General features: G+C 41.2%; 1 protein-coding gene across 5 annotated transcripts; it reads left to right on the top strand.

The window, feature by feature from the left end:
• Positions 1-1,503: 1,503 nt before the first annotated feature.
• Positions 1,504-17,547, top strand: LOC125774023 (cerebellar degeneration-related protein 2). 5 transcript variants are annotated; one of them, XM_049444494.1, is made up of 9 exons: positions 1,504-2,037; positions 4,416-4,846; positions 11,654-11,763; positions 12,488-12,600; positions 12,671-12,819; positions 12,896-13,157; positions 13,239-13,576; positions 13,644-13,800; positions 15,882-17,547. In XM_049444494.1, the coding sequence occupies exons 3-9, from the start codon at positions 11,694-11,696 to the stop codon at positions 17,406-17,408; spliced, it is 2,616 nt and encodes an 871-aa protein (XP_049300451.1). In that variant the 5' UTR covers positions 1,504-2,037; positions 4,416-4,846; positions 11,654-11,693; the 3' UTR covers positions 17,409-17,547. The 5 variants fall into 5 exon arrangements, with proteins under 5 accessions (XP_049300451.1, XP_049300440.1, XP_049300429.1 ...); XM_049444483.1 differs by lacking the exon at positions 11,654-11,763 and having other exon boundaries at positions 1,504-2,018; XM_049444472.1 differs by lacking the exon at positions 11,654-11,763.
• The last annotated feature ends 7 nt before the right edge of the window (positions 17,548-17,554 follow it).

Here is a 17,554-nt window from a genome sequence, read left to right as displayed (position 1 = left end):
CGGTTTGCCATTGTATTTAAGAGGATGAGAAACCACGCATACAAGCGCAAGACTGCGTAGATCGTTGGTGCTTTCCATCGTTGGATAAATTGCAGCCGACAGTGCACAGACGATCAATCCATCGGTGCAACGGTGTAGTAGTGTAGTAAATCGACAAAAGACACTACACCAGGTGTGTCAAAGTAGGAAGGAATAATAATAAAAATAATGAAAAAAAAAATAGAGACGAAAATCTTAACTTTTTTTTTTGCTCGGTTAGAACGGCCTGGCCGTATCAAGACTTAATTTACCACGTAGCAGGATAGTCAGTCCATGCTACCGGGGAGACGCTCCGGATGGGATTTGATCCCCAAGTCCTGCCGTGTGGGCCGGCGACGTTTATCACATACACCACCGGGCCGCCCCAAAAAAATATCTCAACTATTATTTTTTTATTTTATATTGTTAAAATGTTAAGATTTTTGTTGGGGCGGCCCGGTCTTAACTTATTATTTTATTATTACTATTATTATTATTATTATTATTATTATTATTATTATTATTATTATTATTATTATTATTATTTATTTATTTATAATTAATTATTACGGCTTCGGCCGTATTGTCAGCCTCTGAAGCTATTATTATTATTATTATTATTATATAATGTAAAGATCTTCCGTCGTATAGCAAGGTATCAGAAGTAATTAAAAAAAGGTTAAGATTTTCGACTTCAATCAATTATTTCATTAAATGTTTAGCAAACGATCGTTCTCACGATCATAACACTTAGCATAACAACATAAAAGCATTGGAGAAAACGAGCAGAAAGCTCTCACGATGAAGCGATGGAACGTAACGCTCTCTTTCTTTCTTTCCTTGATATACTCTTTCCCCATTGAAATATTGCACTATGGTACTGCTGAATAAAAAGAGGACAACATCAGGTATGACAAAAAACCCATTTTTTTATTTAAAAAATAGTCAAATCTACGGGGACGGCCTGGTGAAGCATGTGATAAACGGCGCGGGTTCACATGGCAGGACCGCGTTCAAATTCCATCCGGACCGTCCCCCAGAAGCAAGACCTGACTATCCGGCTACGTGGGAAAAATAAGTCTAGTAAGCAAGGAATAGCCGCCGTGACTTGTAAGGTCGTTAAAGCCAAAAAGAGAGAAGAAGAGAGAGGGAGAGTTAAATCTCTGTTTAATTAATAATCAAACTTGTCAAAGCGAGAAAGCATGTTGGAAGCATTCTAAAGCAATAATAAGTAACCTCATCTCCTCATATCATCTTTTTGTATAATAAACAATATTTACTAAAATTAAGTATAAACTTTTCCCTTAAAAAGCTTTAATAAAAACGTGTATTTGTTTTCTTTTTTTAAAAAATTGCATCTTTATTACCTACAAGATCGTTGCCGGTTGGCAGCTAACAGATGTGTTTGACACCCCTGTACTGATCGTGTGGGGAGTGCGTGCGCGAGAGAGTTTCCATAGTGGTGTTTTCTTGCACTGACGCATTTCGGACGGTCAACGACAGGGGCAGGCTTCATTTTGTCCGAAGCGAGCTCTGCGTCTCGTGCGGGTGTCTCGTCGGAGTAGTTTTTAGTGCGCGTCTCCTAGTCCGGGCGTTTTGGGGGAAAAACGGTTTTTGGCCATGCGCTGGCATCATCATCACAGGGGAAAAGAAGCAGTCTTACCAATCAACACCCTTCCGTGTGCCAACGACACATTTTGCAGCTGTGCATCCGAATTCAACATATCAAGCAAAAAACAAGTGAAACAGCAGCAGCAGCAGTCATAAAGGACATCAGTTTGTGCCGTCGTCATCTCTCGCCCTTAATCGCCATTGAACTCGCCTTAAACTCGCGTGTGCCTTTTCGCAATTTGTGTGTGCGTGTGTGGTGTGTGTGTGTATGGGCGTGCTGTGCGCGCGCTCGCGCCCTGTCTCTGTGTGTGTGTGTGTGTTTATATACATATTTGTGTCGTATTTTAATGTGCAGACTCACCTTCTGCACCTGGTCTGGGTTTAAGAAGGTGCGCAAGATTTTACCTCGTAAGTCGTTTTTCTTTCATCTTTGCTCAACACTCAATAATTCCGCCACGACTGCCACGCTGAAACCCAGCACTCTCGGGTGGGGTGGGGACGGTGGGCGGGAAAAGGGGTGTGGTGGGGGAAGGGGGTGGTTAAGGGTTGCATTCCTATGCAGCGATGGACCAAATCCGACGTGAAATGCAACAGCTTAAGTGAATTGAAACGCTGCAGTCGAGGCGATAGGGAAATAGAGCGAAAGCGTGTGTATGTGTGTGAGAGCGAGCGGGCAGAGAGCTGGGTGGGCGGGCGAAAGGATTGGTTTGATTAGGGGTGGGTGATTTAAACGCCTGCATTAGGCTGCAATCACCGTCCGAATTTTTCTTCCTTCGACACCCCTTCTCCGCCGCACGTATCAACCGTACACGGGTAAAGACAAGGTGCAGGGATCATCGGCCTGTGGCTCGTTGTGTTTTTGTTTGTATGTGTTCATTGGGAGGAGAAGGAAGGGGTGCGGTGTACGCGATCCAAAGCCAACCGCCAGCGGGAGAAAGCCTCCCGGGATGCATTTCGAAAGCAAAATAGTAGCAAACAGCAACATTAGGCTAAAAATAGCAAAAAAAAAACACAACAACAAAACAGAAAAGAGAATTGGTCAGCAGAAAGATGATGAGGAAACGCAGACAAAACCGGAGCAGCAGCGCCGGGCCTGTCGAAACGTTCGAATATGGCTGCTTTTGCGGAGCGGGGTTTTGTTCGGTTTTCTTCTCACACTGGAGAGTCAAACACACCTACATTTCTCACTCCCCCGGAGGGGACGGGGGGAGGGTGGGGAGGGGTAAAGTGAATGATCGCGGGCTCGTTTCACCTCATCGCTCACCCGTACGGGGTGTGCCACGAAACCCTTGTGGCCACTATCACTTTCGCTGTGAAAAAAAAAGAAAAAAAAGCAAAAAATCATGAAGAAGACAAAAATGGCGTACAGACACCCAACCTTGCTGGCGTGAAGCGTGTAGTTTTTTTTTGACAATCTCCAATGTCTCTTTTTCGTTTTGGAAAGATGGAGAATTGGTAAAGCTGGTTCGACGGGTTGCCTTTCTTCACCATTAAAGGTGAAATACGTCGTTTAGTTGTTTGGTCTGTGTTTTTTTTTTCATTTGTTTATCTTCAACTTTAGCTTGCCTTAGCGGTACGATACAAAACAGCTGCAAAACTCATCATTCAAATGTGTGTTTAAATCTCACATGTTAACATCGTAGTAGGAAGCCATGTGTGTCAAGAAAGTCCGTGGGTAGATGATTCTAGCAAAACAGCGAAAAAACGAAAAAAAAAAGATGGTTCTTCTCTTATGCTATCAAACAAATCTTTCCTCCAGCGTTACCATGCGTTACCATCTATCAAAAAAAAGAAGCAGAAGAAAAAACATAAAAACCTCTCACTACAGTGCGGCCGGAGAGAGAGAGAGTGAGAGAGTGAGAGAGGAAAGCCCACCAAAAAACGGAAAGTGTCGAATCACTATTACTTCATCTCAAGGCCAGAGCCACAACTGTCGAACGTTTGTTGTGTAGTTGAGGCAAGAAAGCGTGTGGCGTCACCACGTTTCACCGCACGTTTCGTCCATCGTTCTCCTTCCCAAATTCCGGACCACCGCCGTTCTCTTCGGTGCTGTGAGAGCGGCGCTAGTGAGTGAGCGTCGGTGAGCTGGCAAGTTGAATCTCACGCGTTAGTACATTCGGTTCACTACAGGGGTAGGCTTACCATTTACTACGTTCGAATTAATCAAGGCGGTGTTGCAGTAAATATATTGCAAAGAAAATGATTTATCGGTTTACATTGTGAGCGGTTTAGACAATTTACAAAACGTGGTGATTTATTGCTTTTTTTTATGTTTAAATAGATAAAACTACAAATTGCAGCTCACTAAAGAAACATTTCTTTTTCGATCGGTGCAAGTGTTTTTTTTGCCTTAGCGATCGTGTCAGGTGACTACGTAGCGCAGTGAAAATTAATTAAAAACTAAAAAAAAAAGATTGCACAATTGTATCAACCCGTCAAACGGGTGAGACATTTTTGCTGTTGTGTGCAAAATCGTTTGCTTGATATTAAACGATTTTCACAGTTCGCTAGTTTTTTTTATTTTGATTTCGAAAGCTTTTTGCCCCAAAAGCGGAGGTAAAGCGGATTAAATAAAAATATTCGGTAAAGATAGATAGAAGTAAAAAAAATGCAAAAATAACAACATATCGTGACGTTCGTCTCGTGCACAAACATTTGTACACGTATTTTAACCTTTTTTTGTTTTGTTTTGTGGCTATCTTCGTTACTGAATGAAATAGTCATGCAAGCAACAAACAGCTAACACACATACTGAATTGTCTTTTTCTGTTCCGTTTGTTTCTTAGGGAAAAGTACCGAAAAGCACGACCCCCGTGATAACTAGTTTGAGGAAATCGAATCCAAACCAGCCGAACCGCACGCACCTCAATGCCCGTTCAATGCTGTGTAGGGAGACGACCCAGCGGAACGTCAGTGTAACGATTGTGGATGTGAACTTCGTAGTACGATAAAACCTTTGGAAAAGCAAAAGAAAAAAAAGGAAGCACCCAAAGTGTTGGACTGACAGTGAAGAAAGAAAGCGAAAGAATCCAACCACGGGATACTCTAGTCTCGACGAAACGCGAACTAAACGAAATCGAATGCAAATGTCAAGCTTGGTGCCGACATTCGCCCACTCGCAGCATCATCACCTTCACCATCATGTCATCGAACACTGACCTCAGCTTCGAATGGTCATTGCTCACCAAGAAGGACTGTCTCAAATGGAATACGGCCGGTAAGTTTTGCGAATTCTGACGCTCTCCCACAGCTTAATGCAACAATATCTTCAACCAATGTTTGTCTATCTTATTATACCGGCCTTCTTTACCACTTTTATCACAAAACGCCTCTGTAACCGTTTACAGCTTGTGGGTAAAATTTATTCTTATAATACAAAACCTTCTTATGCATCTTATTAGCCGATGTACGATAGTTTGCCGAATGCTTAACACTGTACGTATCTACATGATCTGCCAAAAACCAAGAGCACGTTTTTGCCTTTGTATCGCTTAATTCTAATACCTTTTTCTTGTACATATTTCCCGATGTAACCGTAACTGTAGTAGGGAGGTTTATTTACATAAATTGAATTGGGTGAATTTGTTTAATAAAAAACAATTTATCCTAAGGGATCATTCAACTATTACGTAACACTAAAAGAGGGCTCAAATTTAATCAAATAAAATACATCTGGATTGTGTGAAAAGTACCAGCTAAGGAACACATGATCGATGGTGTGAATAAGCACGATGAAAAGTTCAATATGGTTCGTCGTTTTCCTTTCGTACATGTCCTCGTGATCGACGGGTAAAACTGTTGAAAAATATTTCTTCGACACCAAGAGAGCATCCTATAAAAGAGGTAACCTATTCGATTGGACGGGAAATAATCTGCATGAAAGAGAAAATAATCCGCCACATGCGGGAGAGAGACCGCTAAATGATATTTTTAATTTTTTTTTTAATTTTTATTATTTTTTTTTGTTTAAAACATTATTTGAGTGAAAAGAAACTTATTGCAACCAATTGGCATTAAAATAAAACAATTTAATTTTTTTTGCAAAATTTCCCAAAAAAATCGTAAGGGGTAAGCCTTATGAAATTTTCGAGTTGAAATTTAAAAAAAAAAAATTTTCTGATTTTTTATTCTTTTTTTAATTTAAAGCACTATTTAAATGAAAAGAAACTTATTGCAACGAATTCTCATTAAAATATATCACATTTTTCAATTTTGCTAGATTGCTGAAAAATGAGGAAATTTTTTCATTTTCTCAAACAGGGTAAGGAACTTGGTTCCTCGAATAACTTCTGGCACAGACATCTAAGGGCATGGCTGTTCAAGAAGAAAATGTAGCCATTGGTGCCATCTATCGACCACAAGTTAAAGATTGGCGATCCATTGGATACCGACCGAGTTATAACCAAAAGTTGGTGCAAAAATGAGGAAAATTTTACACTTTCTCAAACAGGGTATGGAACTTGGTTCCTCGAATATCTTCTAGCACAGACATCTGAGGGCATGGCTGTCCAAGAAGAAAATGTAGCCATTGGTGCCATCTATCGACCAAAGGTTAAAGATTGGCGATCCGTTAGATACCGACCGAGTTATAGGCAAAATTTGGTGCAAAAATGAGGAAAAATTTCATTTTTTTTTTGAATTTTTTGATTTTTTTATTATTTTTCACTCTTTTTTTTATTTCAAGCATTATTAGAGTGAAAAGAAACTCATTGCAACCCATTGGCATTAAAATAAAACAATTTCATTTTTTTTGCAAAATTTCCCAAAAAAATCGTAAGGGGTAAGCCTTATGAAATTTTCGAGTGGAAAATTTTTTTGAAATTTTTTTCTGATTTTTTATTCTTTTTTTAATTTAAAGCACTATTTAAGTGAAAAGAAACTTATTGCAACAAATTCCCATCAAAATATATCACATTTAAAATTTTTGCTACATTGCTCAAAAATGAGGAAAATTTTACATTTTCTCAAACAGGGTAAGGAACTTGGTTCCTCGAATAACTTCTGACACAGACATCTAAGTGCATGGCTGTCCAAGAAGAAAATGTAGCCATTGGTGCCATCTATCGACCACAGGTTAAAGTTTGGCGATCCGTTGGATACCGACCGAGTTATAGGCAAAAGTTGGTGCAAAAATGAAGAAAATTTTACATTTTCTCAAACACGGTAAGGAACTTGGTTCCTCGATTAACTTCTGGCACAGACATCTAAGGGCATGGCTGTCCAAGAAGAAAATGTAGCCATTGATGCCATCTATCGACCACAGGTTAAAGTTTGGCGATCCGTTGGATACCGACTGAGTTATAGGCAAAAGTTGGTGCAAAAATGAGAAAAATTTTACATTTTCTCAAACAGGGTAAGGAACTTGGTTCCTCGAATAACTTCTGGCACAGACATCTGAGGGCATGGCCGTCCAAGAAGAAAATGTAGCCATTGATGCCATCTATCGACCACAGGTTAAAGATTGGCGATCCGTTGGATACCGACCGAGTTATAGGCAAAATTTGGTGCAAAAATGACCCTTAGTAAATTTTCATTTTTTTGAATTTTTTGATTTTTTCATTATTTTTCACTCTTTTTTTTATTTCAAGCATTATTTGAGTGAAAAGAAACTCATTGCAACCAATTGGGATTAAAATAAAACAATTTTATTTTTTTTGCAAAATTTCTCAAAAAAAACGTAAGGGGTAAGCCTTATGAAATTTTCGAGTTGAAATTTTTTTAAAATTTTTTTTTCGATTGTTTATTCTTTTTTTAGTTTAAAGCATTATTTGAGTGAAAAGAAACTTATTGCAACAAATTCCCATTAAAATATATCACATTTTTCAATATTGCTAAATTGTTCAGAAACAGGGTAAGGAACTTGGTTCCCTGAATAACTTCTGGCACAGACATCTGACGGTATGGCCGTCCAAGAAGAAAATGTAGCCATTGATGCCATCTATCGACCACAAGTTAAAGATTGGCGATCCGTTGGATACCGACCGAGTTATAGGCAAAAGTTGGTGCAAAAATGAGAAAAATTTTACATTTTCTCAAACAGGGTAAGGAACTTGGTTCCTCGAATAACTTCTGGCACAGACATCTGAGGGCATGGCCATCCAAGAAGAAAATGTAGCCATTGGTGCCATCTATCGACCACAAGTTAAAGATTGGCGATCCGTTGGATACCGACCGAGTTATAGGCAAAAGTTGGTGCAAAAATGAGAAAAATTTTACATTTTCTCAAACAAGGTAAGGAACTTGGTTCCCCGAATAACTTCTGGCACAGACATCTGAGGGCATGGCCGTCCAAGAAGAAAATGTAGCCATTGATGCCATCTATCGACCACAGGTTAAAGATTGGCGATCCGTTGGATACCGACCGAGTTATAGGCAAAAGTTGGTGCAAAAATGAGAAAAATTTTACATTTTCTCAAACACGGTAAGGAACTTGGTTCCTCGATTAACTTCTGGCACAGACATCTGAGGGCATGGCCGTATATCAAGAAAATGTAGCCATTGTTGCCATCTATCGACCACAGGTTGAAGATTGGCGATCCGTTGGATACCGACCGAGTTATAGGCAAAATTTGGTGCAAAAATGAGGAAAATTTTCATTTTTTTTTTTATTTTTTTCTTTAATTTTTCACTCTTTTTTTATTTCAAGCATTATTAGAGTGAAAAGAAACTCATTGCAACCCATTGGCATTAAAATAAAACAATTTAATTTTTTTTGCAAAATTTCCCAAAAAAATCGTAAGGGGTAAGCCTTATGAAATTTTCGAGTGGAAAATTTTTTTGGAATTTTTTTTTGATTTTTTATTCTTTTTTTAATTTAAAGCACTATTTAAGTGAAAAGAAACTTATTGCAACAAATTCCCATTAGAATAAATCAATTTTTAAACTTTTGCAAAATTTCTCCAAAAAAGGTGAAATTTATGAAATTTTCAAATTTTTAGAATTTTTTCTTTTCACTCGTGGTGAGTGAACGAAACTCGTTCACTACAACGTTTCAACTCATTATCTCACTCACATTATCTTACTCACTCTGCACATCTCGACTATGGACTAAGAACTGTGGATTCAAAGATCACGTGAAACTAGCCTTCATACACCAAGGGTAGCGTACACTACCTTAATGTTTTTTTTTTGGTTTTTGTTTGCTTCGCAGAATGTCACATCTAGTAGGTCTAGATGCTGTCTTATACAACCTGAAGGGTACATTATTTGAACTTCCAGTATGCGAGGTCAGCATCTTTCTGACGGCTAATGGTTTGTGTCAATTGCAAACATCTGAAATCACCATTGGTCAAACAGATGGCATCATCGGTGATGCTGGTAGGTGCTTGGGACGATTTGTATGCGCAGTAAGCTTTTTTGTGAAAACCAGGCTGGTATTGGTTTCTTAAAGTGTGACATCATCAAACCTCAATTTGGATTTTCTGGTTCGGAGATAATTCGCATCTAAACACGATTTTTTATCACTTTTGCTGACCTTCATAAACCTTGGTGCACGCGTTCTGGACGTCGATTATCGTTAACCCCTGTTTTTTTTTGCAACCCTTTACACAAAACGTGTGAGGAACATTTTTTTTTACCAGTTATCGGGTCGCCTTCGATCTAATCACCTGCCGATTGCTGCTGCTGCTGCTGCTGCTGAGTTGCTACTTCGGCGTAATTATACCAGTAATCAAATCTGTGCTAATGCTTCGGTCGTATATACATTTCACGATCTCAACCATTCACCCAACGATACACTGGACGAGCAGTCAAATAATAACACAAAAAAAAACTATATGAGAAACGATACATACGCATGAGGGAGAGAAAAACCACTTAAAGCAATAGTTCGGACGCAATGCACTGCTGCTCACCGAACCAATTTGCAAAACATTCAGCCGACGGTATTGTGCAAAATGCGATATGCTTGCTTACCCAGCGATAAGATACCGATCTTAACTGGCTCATGAAGGTTGGCTATCTCCCAGGAAGGAGGACGCGACGGATGAAGCGACGGGAAGGGGGGGCTTTAGCTTCTGTATTATTCAAACGCACTCCATCGACACGATTACAGCTTTAAACTTCGCGAACGATAAAACGAAAGGGCAAGCGGAAGTATTGAACCAAAGCAACGAGGAACGAGAAACAAAAAAAAAGTACATCACGTTAAAACTCTGTGCGGTTTGCGTAAAAAAAATTGGGACGAACGATAACGCCCAAGATGATATGGCCACTGTTGCAAAGGCATAAAGGGAGAGAAATATAAGTATTGTTTTTCTTCTTACTACTTATGCAGTTGCCAAGTCGGGGAGCGTTATAGCGGATGGTTGACGTTTAGGCGTCACTTATCCGTCTGCCGAGATGATAACGAAATCGATGCAATCGATGCATGGTTTGTCGCATTATAGCGGGGTAAATGAAGAATAACCTTTCAGTGTGTATGGGCAAAGCGTCATATTTTAAAGCTACTTAATAAGTAATAAAAGTCAGTCCCAATTGATTGTCAAAACGGTAAATTAAGATACCATAAAACGTTGTTTTCAATTTACCATAAAACCATAAAAATGTTGATGTCAATTTACTAGAAAGTTATAGCAGTATCAGGTCTTCATAGTTTTGCTATAAACACTAATGTCAGATAATGACATTCGTGTGACATTTTCATGGATACTAACATTTTGGAAATGTCAATATCTCGTCTGAGATGCGAGATTTTACTGTTAATAATAATAATAATCATGTTCGACCGCTTAAAGGGTTAGCTTTGCTCTCCTGATACGTTGAAGCTGAAGATACAGCTGAAGAAACTTTGCAGACCGATAAGTATGGGTAAAATACTTCCCCAGGCGACAGACCTAGGAAGTAAAAAAAACAACAACAGGACGGCAAGAACTATTGCAATACCGTCGAACAAGGAGGAGCGTGCGCATAACTTATAAAGGCTGTATCCCTTGATTCCTTGTCAGCTGTCCTCCGTACTGTTTCATTTTTTTTTCCTTCCTTCCCCCTGAATACATTCGTTCACGTATTCGTGTGCAGGGGTTTGTAAACTGGTGAGGGTAAAAATGTTAAAGGGCTACATATATATTTTTTTGTTTGGTTTCTGGTAGGCTTCAATTGGGCATGCGTGGCACACGCGACACGCACACAGACGGCATACTTAGCCGTCTTCTACCAACATACGTTTGCTGAGACCGTCGCACCGTTGTTGTCTGCCGCGTTCAGTTTGCCGTCCGTACGCGGTCAATACGGGCGAGACTGTTACGCCTCTGTCGGGTAGGCGACTACTACTACCGCTTTGTGAAGTACTGTTTTTTTTCTTCTTTACGTGTGAATCGTCGTGCTGTTCGTGCGGGGTTTTTAGTGATTGCTGATGGGGCTTCCATAGTTAGCTCCGATTGCCAAAGAAACACAAACGGCAGAAACACGTCCATCAACACACAGCAAGCAAAACCCGATTACTACGGATGCACCCAGTTTTTGGGACGAACCGGGGGAAAAGATCTCGCTCAAGTCCTGCTCAAAGGTGAACGGTGAACAAATTTTGCTCCCAGTTCTACGTGTGAGTGTGTGTGCACTTTTCTTACTCACTCTTTGGAACTACTAAACGTCTAAATATTGCCGGTGAAACAGTGAAAAATTGAGGAATCTCCTTTTCAACACCAGTTGAGAGATCCAATTGCTAGTCTATACTTTGTGAGGATATTTTTACATCTTGGAAACTCAAATCTCAAACTATTGGACTGGTTTTGTATCCATTTAAATCCGGCACAGATGTATTATGTACTCTCTTCTTGCATTCCCATGCCAAAACCCAATATATTCTTCAATTAGAGAACCTACTCCCTGTACAGTGTAAAAGTTGCAGCGAATCTTCAAGATCCGACATGGGCAACAGGACACAAAAACGCGAACCTGCTCGCCCTTTTTCTTGTTGGCTTTCACACATTTCCTTCACACACACATACACATAAACGCACGCACACATCCTGTATCTGGTGTTGCTCTATCTATCCCTTGGTTACTTCTTTTTCCCCATATATAGGAGGCAAAATAAAAAATAGGGAGAAATTAAAGGCAACATTATGAGCGGCCTAACGAGCGACGTGTTCGATGAGCATCTCGTCGACGAAAGCTCACAGTACATGCTGGACGGTAAGTTTGCTATCCCAACTTCGGCTTCCTCCAATCGCCGTGTGTGCGCTGCATGTACTCTTTAGCATACATTTAGCATTTAGCATCCTGGCTCTCACATACCAAAAAAAAAACCCACTAGGTGCTCGTTGCGTTACTCACCTTGGCAATTATATTTTTGTTATTTTTTTTTTTGGTTTTTTATTTTGTCATCTGCATGCATATTCTCATTTACACCATGTTTCTAATGTTGAACACATCTCGATTAGTAGCGGGGTGGGAAAATAATCCATACTTCTCAATTTCGATAAAAAAAAACACATTCGCGTACCTACACAATCGATACATATTGCGTACTTTGTCACGGTCTTTAAAGGGGTGTGTTAGTGTGTGTGTCCAGTTACTGCGTATAGATAGCATTGCACCATCTCCACTGCACATTGCACCTTCGAGACAGTTTGTAGCTTGAGAAAGGCTTACTTTTGAGTATTTTGTCCAGAATAAATTAATTCTTCAGAAATGTACAACATCCCTTTCTTAGGCTCACTATTAACGCGACGTTTGAAGTCCTGAATTGAATTTACTTCAAGATTAAGCACCCACAAACACTATGCACGGCTTTTTGTTGAGCTGCTTCATTTGCTTTACAGACAACTGCGTGGTTAGAATGGGTTTTAAAGTATGAAAAGAACCTACGATAAAGCTTCTACTGAAACCCTTTTGTTATTTCAACGCTTTTTGACAGATTTGCAACTGGCAGCGGAACTTGGGAAAACATTACTGGAGCGTAACAAAGAGCTCGAGGCAACGCTAAAGCACCATCAGAATATTATTGATGATCATGTACAGGAAATAGAGGTGAGGAATGAATTCTTCTACTGAATGATGATGTGTTTCTTCATTTTGATTGGTTTGTGCTTTTTTCCAGTATTTAACAAAACAGAATGCTGCCCTACGGGAGGTGAACGACTCGAGGATGAAGATCTACGAGCAGCTAGAAGTGAGCATTCAAGATCTGGAAAGGGACAAATACAAGCTAGCGCTCGAATACCAGGCGGAGAAGAAACATGTAAAACAGTGAGTGTCACAACGGCTGAAGCTGAAGATGTGGATGGCGTTCAATCTTTTTGACGACTTGTGTTTTGTTTTGTAGGCTGTGTAGCAATATAGAGAGCTTAGAAACCAAAGTAGAGGAGCTAACGAGATCACTTGAGGACGCTAGACGGCAAGCGGAAGCGGATCGACGGACCAAGCAAACGGAACGGTTGCTCAATCAGCAGCAACAGCAGCAGCAACAGTTAGCGGGACTGCCAATTGTAAAACTCAATAGCCAAACCAGCCATGCATCGAAAGACGCCATACCTGCTGTTACGCCACAAGAGGACGATAGCACCAGTCGACAAACAGAAGAATCAGTAAGTGCATACACGAAACAGTACCCATCTCATACGCTAGGGCGATTCTTCAACAACTCCGGTTTTTTTTTTCTTCTCCAGTGTCAACAGGCCAAACCAACGTCCACGACACCGGCGAAGAACAGTGTGACCGTACTGCCGTCTCTGGAGGGTGATGATAATCAAGACGACCGGGACGGTGGTACAGGTACGGAGGAGCACATACTAAGCGAGGATAATGAGGAGGTACTGCGCATTATGGAGGAACTGCAACGTACGCAAAAGAGTCTCCTGTCCGAACAGGGCAAGGTGGGCGAACTGGAGGAACAGCTGGCGGTGATTGCCCAGGAAAATACGGCACTCCAGTCGAAGTTGCTGAATGCACGCTCGTACGAAATACAGTCCGTGCACGATGAGCTGTCAATGCTGGCAGAGTTCCGGTAAGAAGGGAGGATAGTCCTAGCTCCAAAGCGGTATATCTCAATCACCTTCCTCCGTTTCGAACAGGCAAGGACAGGTGTGTACCAGATGTTTGCGAGATCTTGGCGAGCAGCCGGACACGGACTCCATCATTACTGGCACCGAGGACGACGACGCCAGCTTGATGGATCTCATACACAACGTGGATACACCGAAGGTGTTCCGGTCGTCTGTCACGATGGAGGTACCGTACGATTTGGGGAGCATTTCGATCTTGAAACAGTTTTACTTACGCTTGACTGTGTTCAAGTCTAGTTTACCATTTTTTTTCTCTATACTTTTCAGTTTTTAAAAGTGACTCTAGAATTGTTCTGTAAACATGTACTATTCCTATATATCTAACTGTCATACATTGTACATCTGACGTTGCATTAGCTATTACATGAGATCGGAAGAAAAACGTTAACAACACTTTACAGAGACTTTTCCTTTTTCTTTCTGTCCTCTCTCTCTTTCTCTCTCTCAAACACACACACTCTTACTGTTTTCTTGTAATATTGTATTTAGTAGAATTTGTTTAATGTTTATCGTAGTATACTATCTCGCTAACTAACGTTGTTTGTAGTAAGCTATAACCTTTACGTTTGTAATTATATGTAAAATAATATTCATCCAAACTTACTACTAGCACCAAACCTAACGAAGCTTTTGCACTACCAACTTACTTCGATATGCATGAAACATCGCAGATTTTGTTTGCATAACTCAAAGCAGAGACAACTGAAGTTCTCGAATATTTGAAGAACTTTTGAATGACGGCCAACTATAATTGACAAACCTAACCAGGCATCAAGCAAACATGACACCCGCTTGAATGTACCGAGACGAGAAACGTCAAAAAAGAAGAGAAAAAAACACACACATTTCCTTTTTCTTAGTATATTCAATCAATTTTGACAACCGTTTTTTTTTGTTGTTGTTTACTATTTTGTTCGCTTGTTTTGTTTGTTTTTGTTTCGTTGTGTCATCTTATATCTTTCTTTTATTTCTTTCTTTCTTTTCGTTTCTTCTTCTTCGTTTTTTCTCTCTCTCTTTTTTTTTAGGCCAAAACTTGCTCAATATGCGCACATTCGTCTAAATATCTGCATGAGCTGCCGGTTAATATCGTTAGACTTTTGATCGAACTCTGGTTGCTCGTTGTGCGCAAGTTCACCATCCTCAAGCGGATGCTAAATTATTTGTACCGGCCCGCGCTGCTCATACATCAGCTGATAAGCCTGCCAGCGTACGAGCAGCTCAACTGTCTGTAGAATGTTTTTTGCCGGCAAAAAACGGAACATTGAATAAGTCATCAAAACAATACAAATTCCAGCAGTAGCGGACATAATTTTTCGACGGATCGGATCCGTTCCCCTTGAAAACAAAACGAAACAAAAAAAACCCAAAAGGCCATTTCTTATTTAATTCACTCACTGCGATGTGCTGCTTGCTGCGTGCATTTTCTTTTCCATTTACAAGAAGTGAAATTGTTATAAAGCGACACTTTTTTTCACACAGTAACACGCACGAATAATTTAGCGCTACCGGGTGGCGTTTTATTTTCTATGTACAAAGCAAAACTTAAGAAGTTTATAGAAAGGAAATAGTAATTTAATTTAACCTGGGGAGGGATTACAAAACAAAACCAACGCTGACAGGGTGCTTACATAAACTGATTCGTATTTAACAGATTAATATCCTACGTAACTTACACAAAAGCAATCCTCATGATGTGTCAACTGTAAATTGAAAAAACCGAAATATTAACAATTACTAGTTGGATGTATTGTGTAATTTTTTTTTTAGCTGATTAGGTGGATTGCTTCACTGTATCATCGTCATTCTTTAATACAATTTTTTAGTTCCTGTCGATCCTGCTAGCTAAGTATGTTTAACTTTGTATATGTGTTTTTTTGATATGTATGTATTTGTTGGCTAACTATTTGCTATTTTTTTGTTTTAGAAATTACTAATAAGAGAATATATGGTGTTTATTAATTTTGTAAGAATAAACAATATCGAGAGAAGTGTTTCGACGAAAGATTGTAATATACACAAAACTTTGCATTTTTTAGAATCTTTTATTTTAATTTATTGTATAACAAAAGCATGCACAGAGTCTTAAAGAGAGAAAAAGAGAGTGAGAGAGAGAGACCGCAAGTGAAGGAGAAAAAAAGGAAAATGTGTTTGAAATATTGGAATAAACTATTCCGAAAGATAGGAGAAATATAACCGAGTGACGACTCTTACTGATATGAAACATTTCACTCCTACTCTGTATTACAGATACTTCCGACGAAACCGGATAGTTTGGATCTTTCCGCTAGCGAATGTGCCGGTCCGACCAATCCATACCGTGAGCTAGTGGAAAAGTATGAAGCCCTGCTCGAGGTGCATCGTCAGCCAATAGTGCGGAAGGCATCGGCGACGACGGCATCAGCCGGTGCGGCAACGGTCGGCTCTGGTAACAATACGCCGGTTGACAGCTGTCAGCCGCAGCAACTGCTGGTGGATTCCGTTGATGGTGTACCGGCACCACGCTACATGATCCAGTTCAATCCCGCCATCGTTGCGTGCGGTCCCCAGGAAAGGCATGCGGGAGAGCAGAGTATCAGGGCGGCAGCGGTCGCCGCAACCGAATGTTCGGAAACGGAAACAGCCAGCTCGGGATATTCGGACGAGGTTAGCAACAAGGCGACCCAAACGGATGAGAGTCCGCGCAACTTTCTCTGCACAATCGCAGACGGCAAGGACTGGCGGTTCAGTATTTACGAGGATGAGAGTGCAATCGATTCACGGTTCCGCTTCAGTCCAGCGCATCGCGAACTGTTCCGTGAGATATTTAGCGTGCTGCGTAAGGCGGCCGAAAATCGGGACGAGGGTGATCAGCTGCCACTGTTGGATGATACGAAACCGATCGGTGGTGTTGTCGTGGGCAGAGGTACAACCAATCCGGTACCGCCGGTAACACCGGCGAACGAGGAACCGCCCGCCGGTTTCAGCATAGAGGAGGAGGACGAGGAGGATGACGATGAAACGGTCAGCTTCATCTCATCTTCCGCCGTCAGTGAGCAGTCCTTTGCAATGTCCGAGTGTATCACTAAGTCAGAACGTCGGCGTATCGCACGGCAGGCGAAAGCCGCCTGTCGGTACGGCGAGGAGGAACCGAAACCACTCGAAAGTCATCACACCGATGATCCGACCCAGCGGCAGCAGCTTCAGACCTTACCAGGTTCGGCCGATGGGCACGTACTACCGGCCCAGCTAGACTACATCTCCGTAACGGTCGGTGTACACAAGCGCAAGTCACGCCGCCGAAGTCACCGGCGAGATACTAAACAGACGATGGAAATCAATCCACAGACACCGCCACGTACAGGAAGTGCACGCAAGAATCGACCCTCCTTCCGACCCTGGAACCCGGAACGGGACAGTTCCAGCGTAGCACCGGGCGAATGGAACGGCAACTCACTGACCGTCTACAATCGGGCCATAAATAAAACGGGCCAGTCTGCAACGGGTACGAACAATGGAGGTACTACCCTGTCCGACGCTACCGGCGCGTGTCCGGCAGCGATACCCAAAACCCGACGCTCCGGTGAAAAGAAACGGAATTCGTCAGGCATTCGCAACCGTTACGCCGACCTAATGGATGATGCACACGGTGATGAGGTGGTTGAATTCCGACCCTCGACTGCATCCCAGCACCTGCACAAACTACAGAAACTGGATCTCTCGTACGCGGAAGTACTGCGCCGTGCGGATGGTAGCAATCCCTTCCCAGCCCGACGCCAATACACTAAGCAGCAGTAGTCAGCGCGTGTACGATTCTGTTCCTCCCCACTCCTCCGGAGGTTCAAAAACAGCTATCCTGAAAACTGAATGTAGAAAACTGCAAATAAAAACTTCCTCCTCAAAGTCGCGTTATTTAGAATACAAATTCAAAACAAAAGCACTTG

The sequence above is a fragment of the Anopheles funestus genome, chromosome X, assembly GCF_943734845.2.
Source record: "Anopheles funestus chromosome X, idAnoFuneDA-416_04, whole genome shotgun sequence".
Taxonomy (NCBI): domain Eukaryota; kingdom Metazoa; phylum Arthropoda; class Insecta; order Diptera; family Culicidae; genus Anopheles; species Anopheles funestus.
Note: the sequence above shows the minus strand (reverse complement) of the source record. Positions and strands in the feature narration are given on the sequence as shown.

What these genes read in the sequence shown, in the direction of transcription:
- LOC125774023 (XM_049444483.1), top strand. Translation starts at nt 4,771, where the DNA reads ATGTCATCGAACACTGACCTCAGCTTCGAATGGTCATTGCTCACCAAG. An exon ending in GTCGACAAACAGAAGAATCA is followed by an intron (nt 13,158 to 13,238) that starts GTAAGTGCATAC and finishes TTTCTTCTCCAG; the next exon opens with TGTCAACAGGCCAAACCAAC. An exon ending in TCAATGCTGGCAGAGTTCCG is followed by an intron (nt 13,577 to 13,643) that starts GTAAGAAGGGAG and finishes CGTTTCGAACAG; the next exon opens with GCAAGGACAGGTGTGTACCA.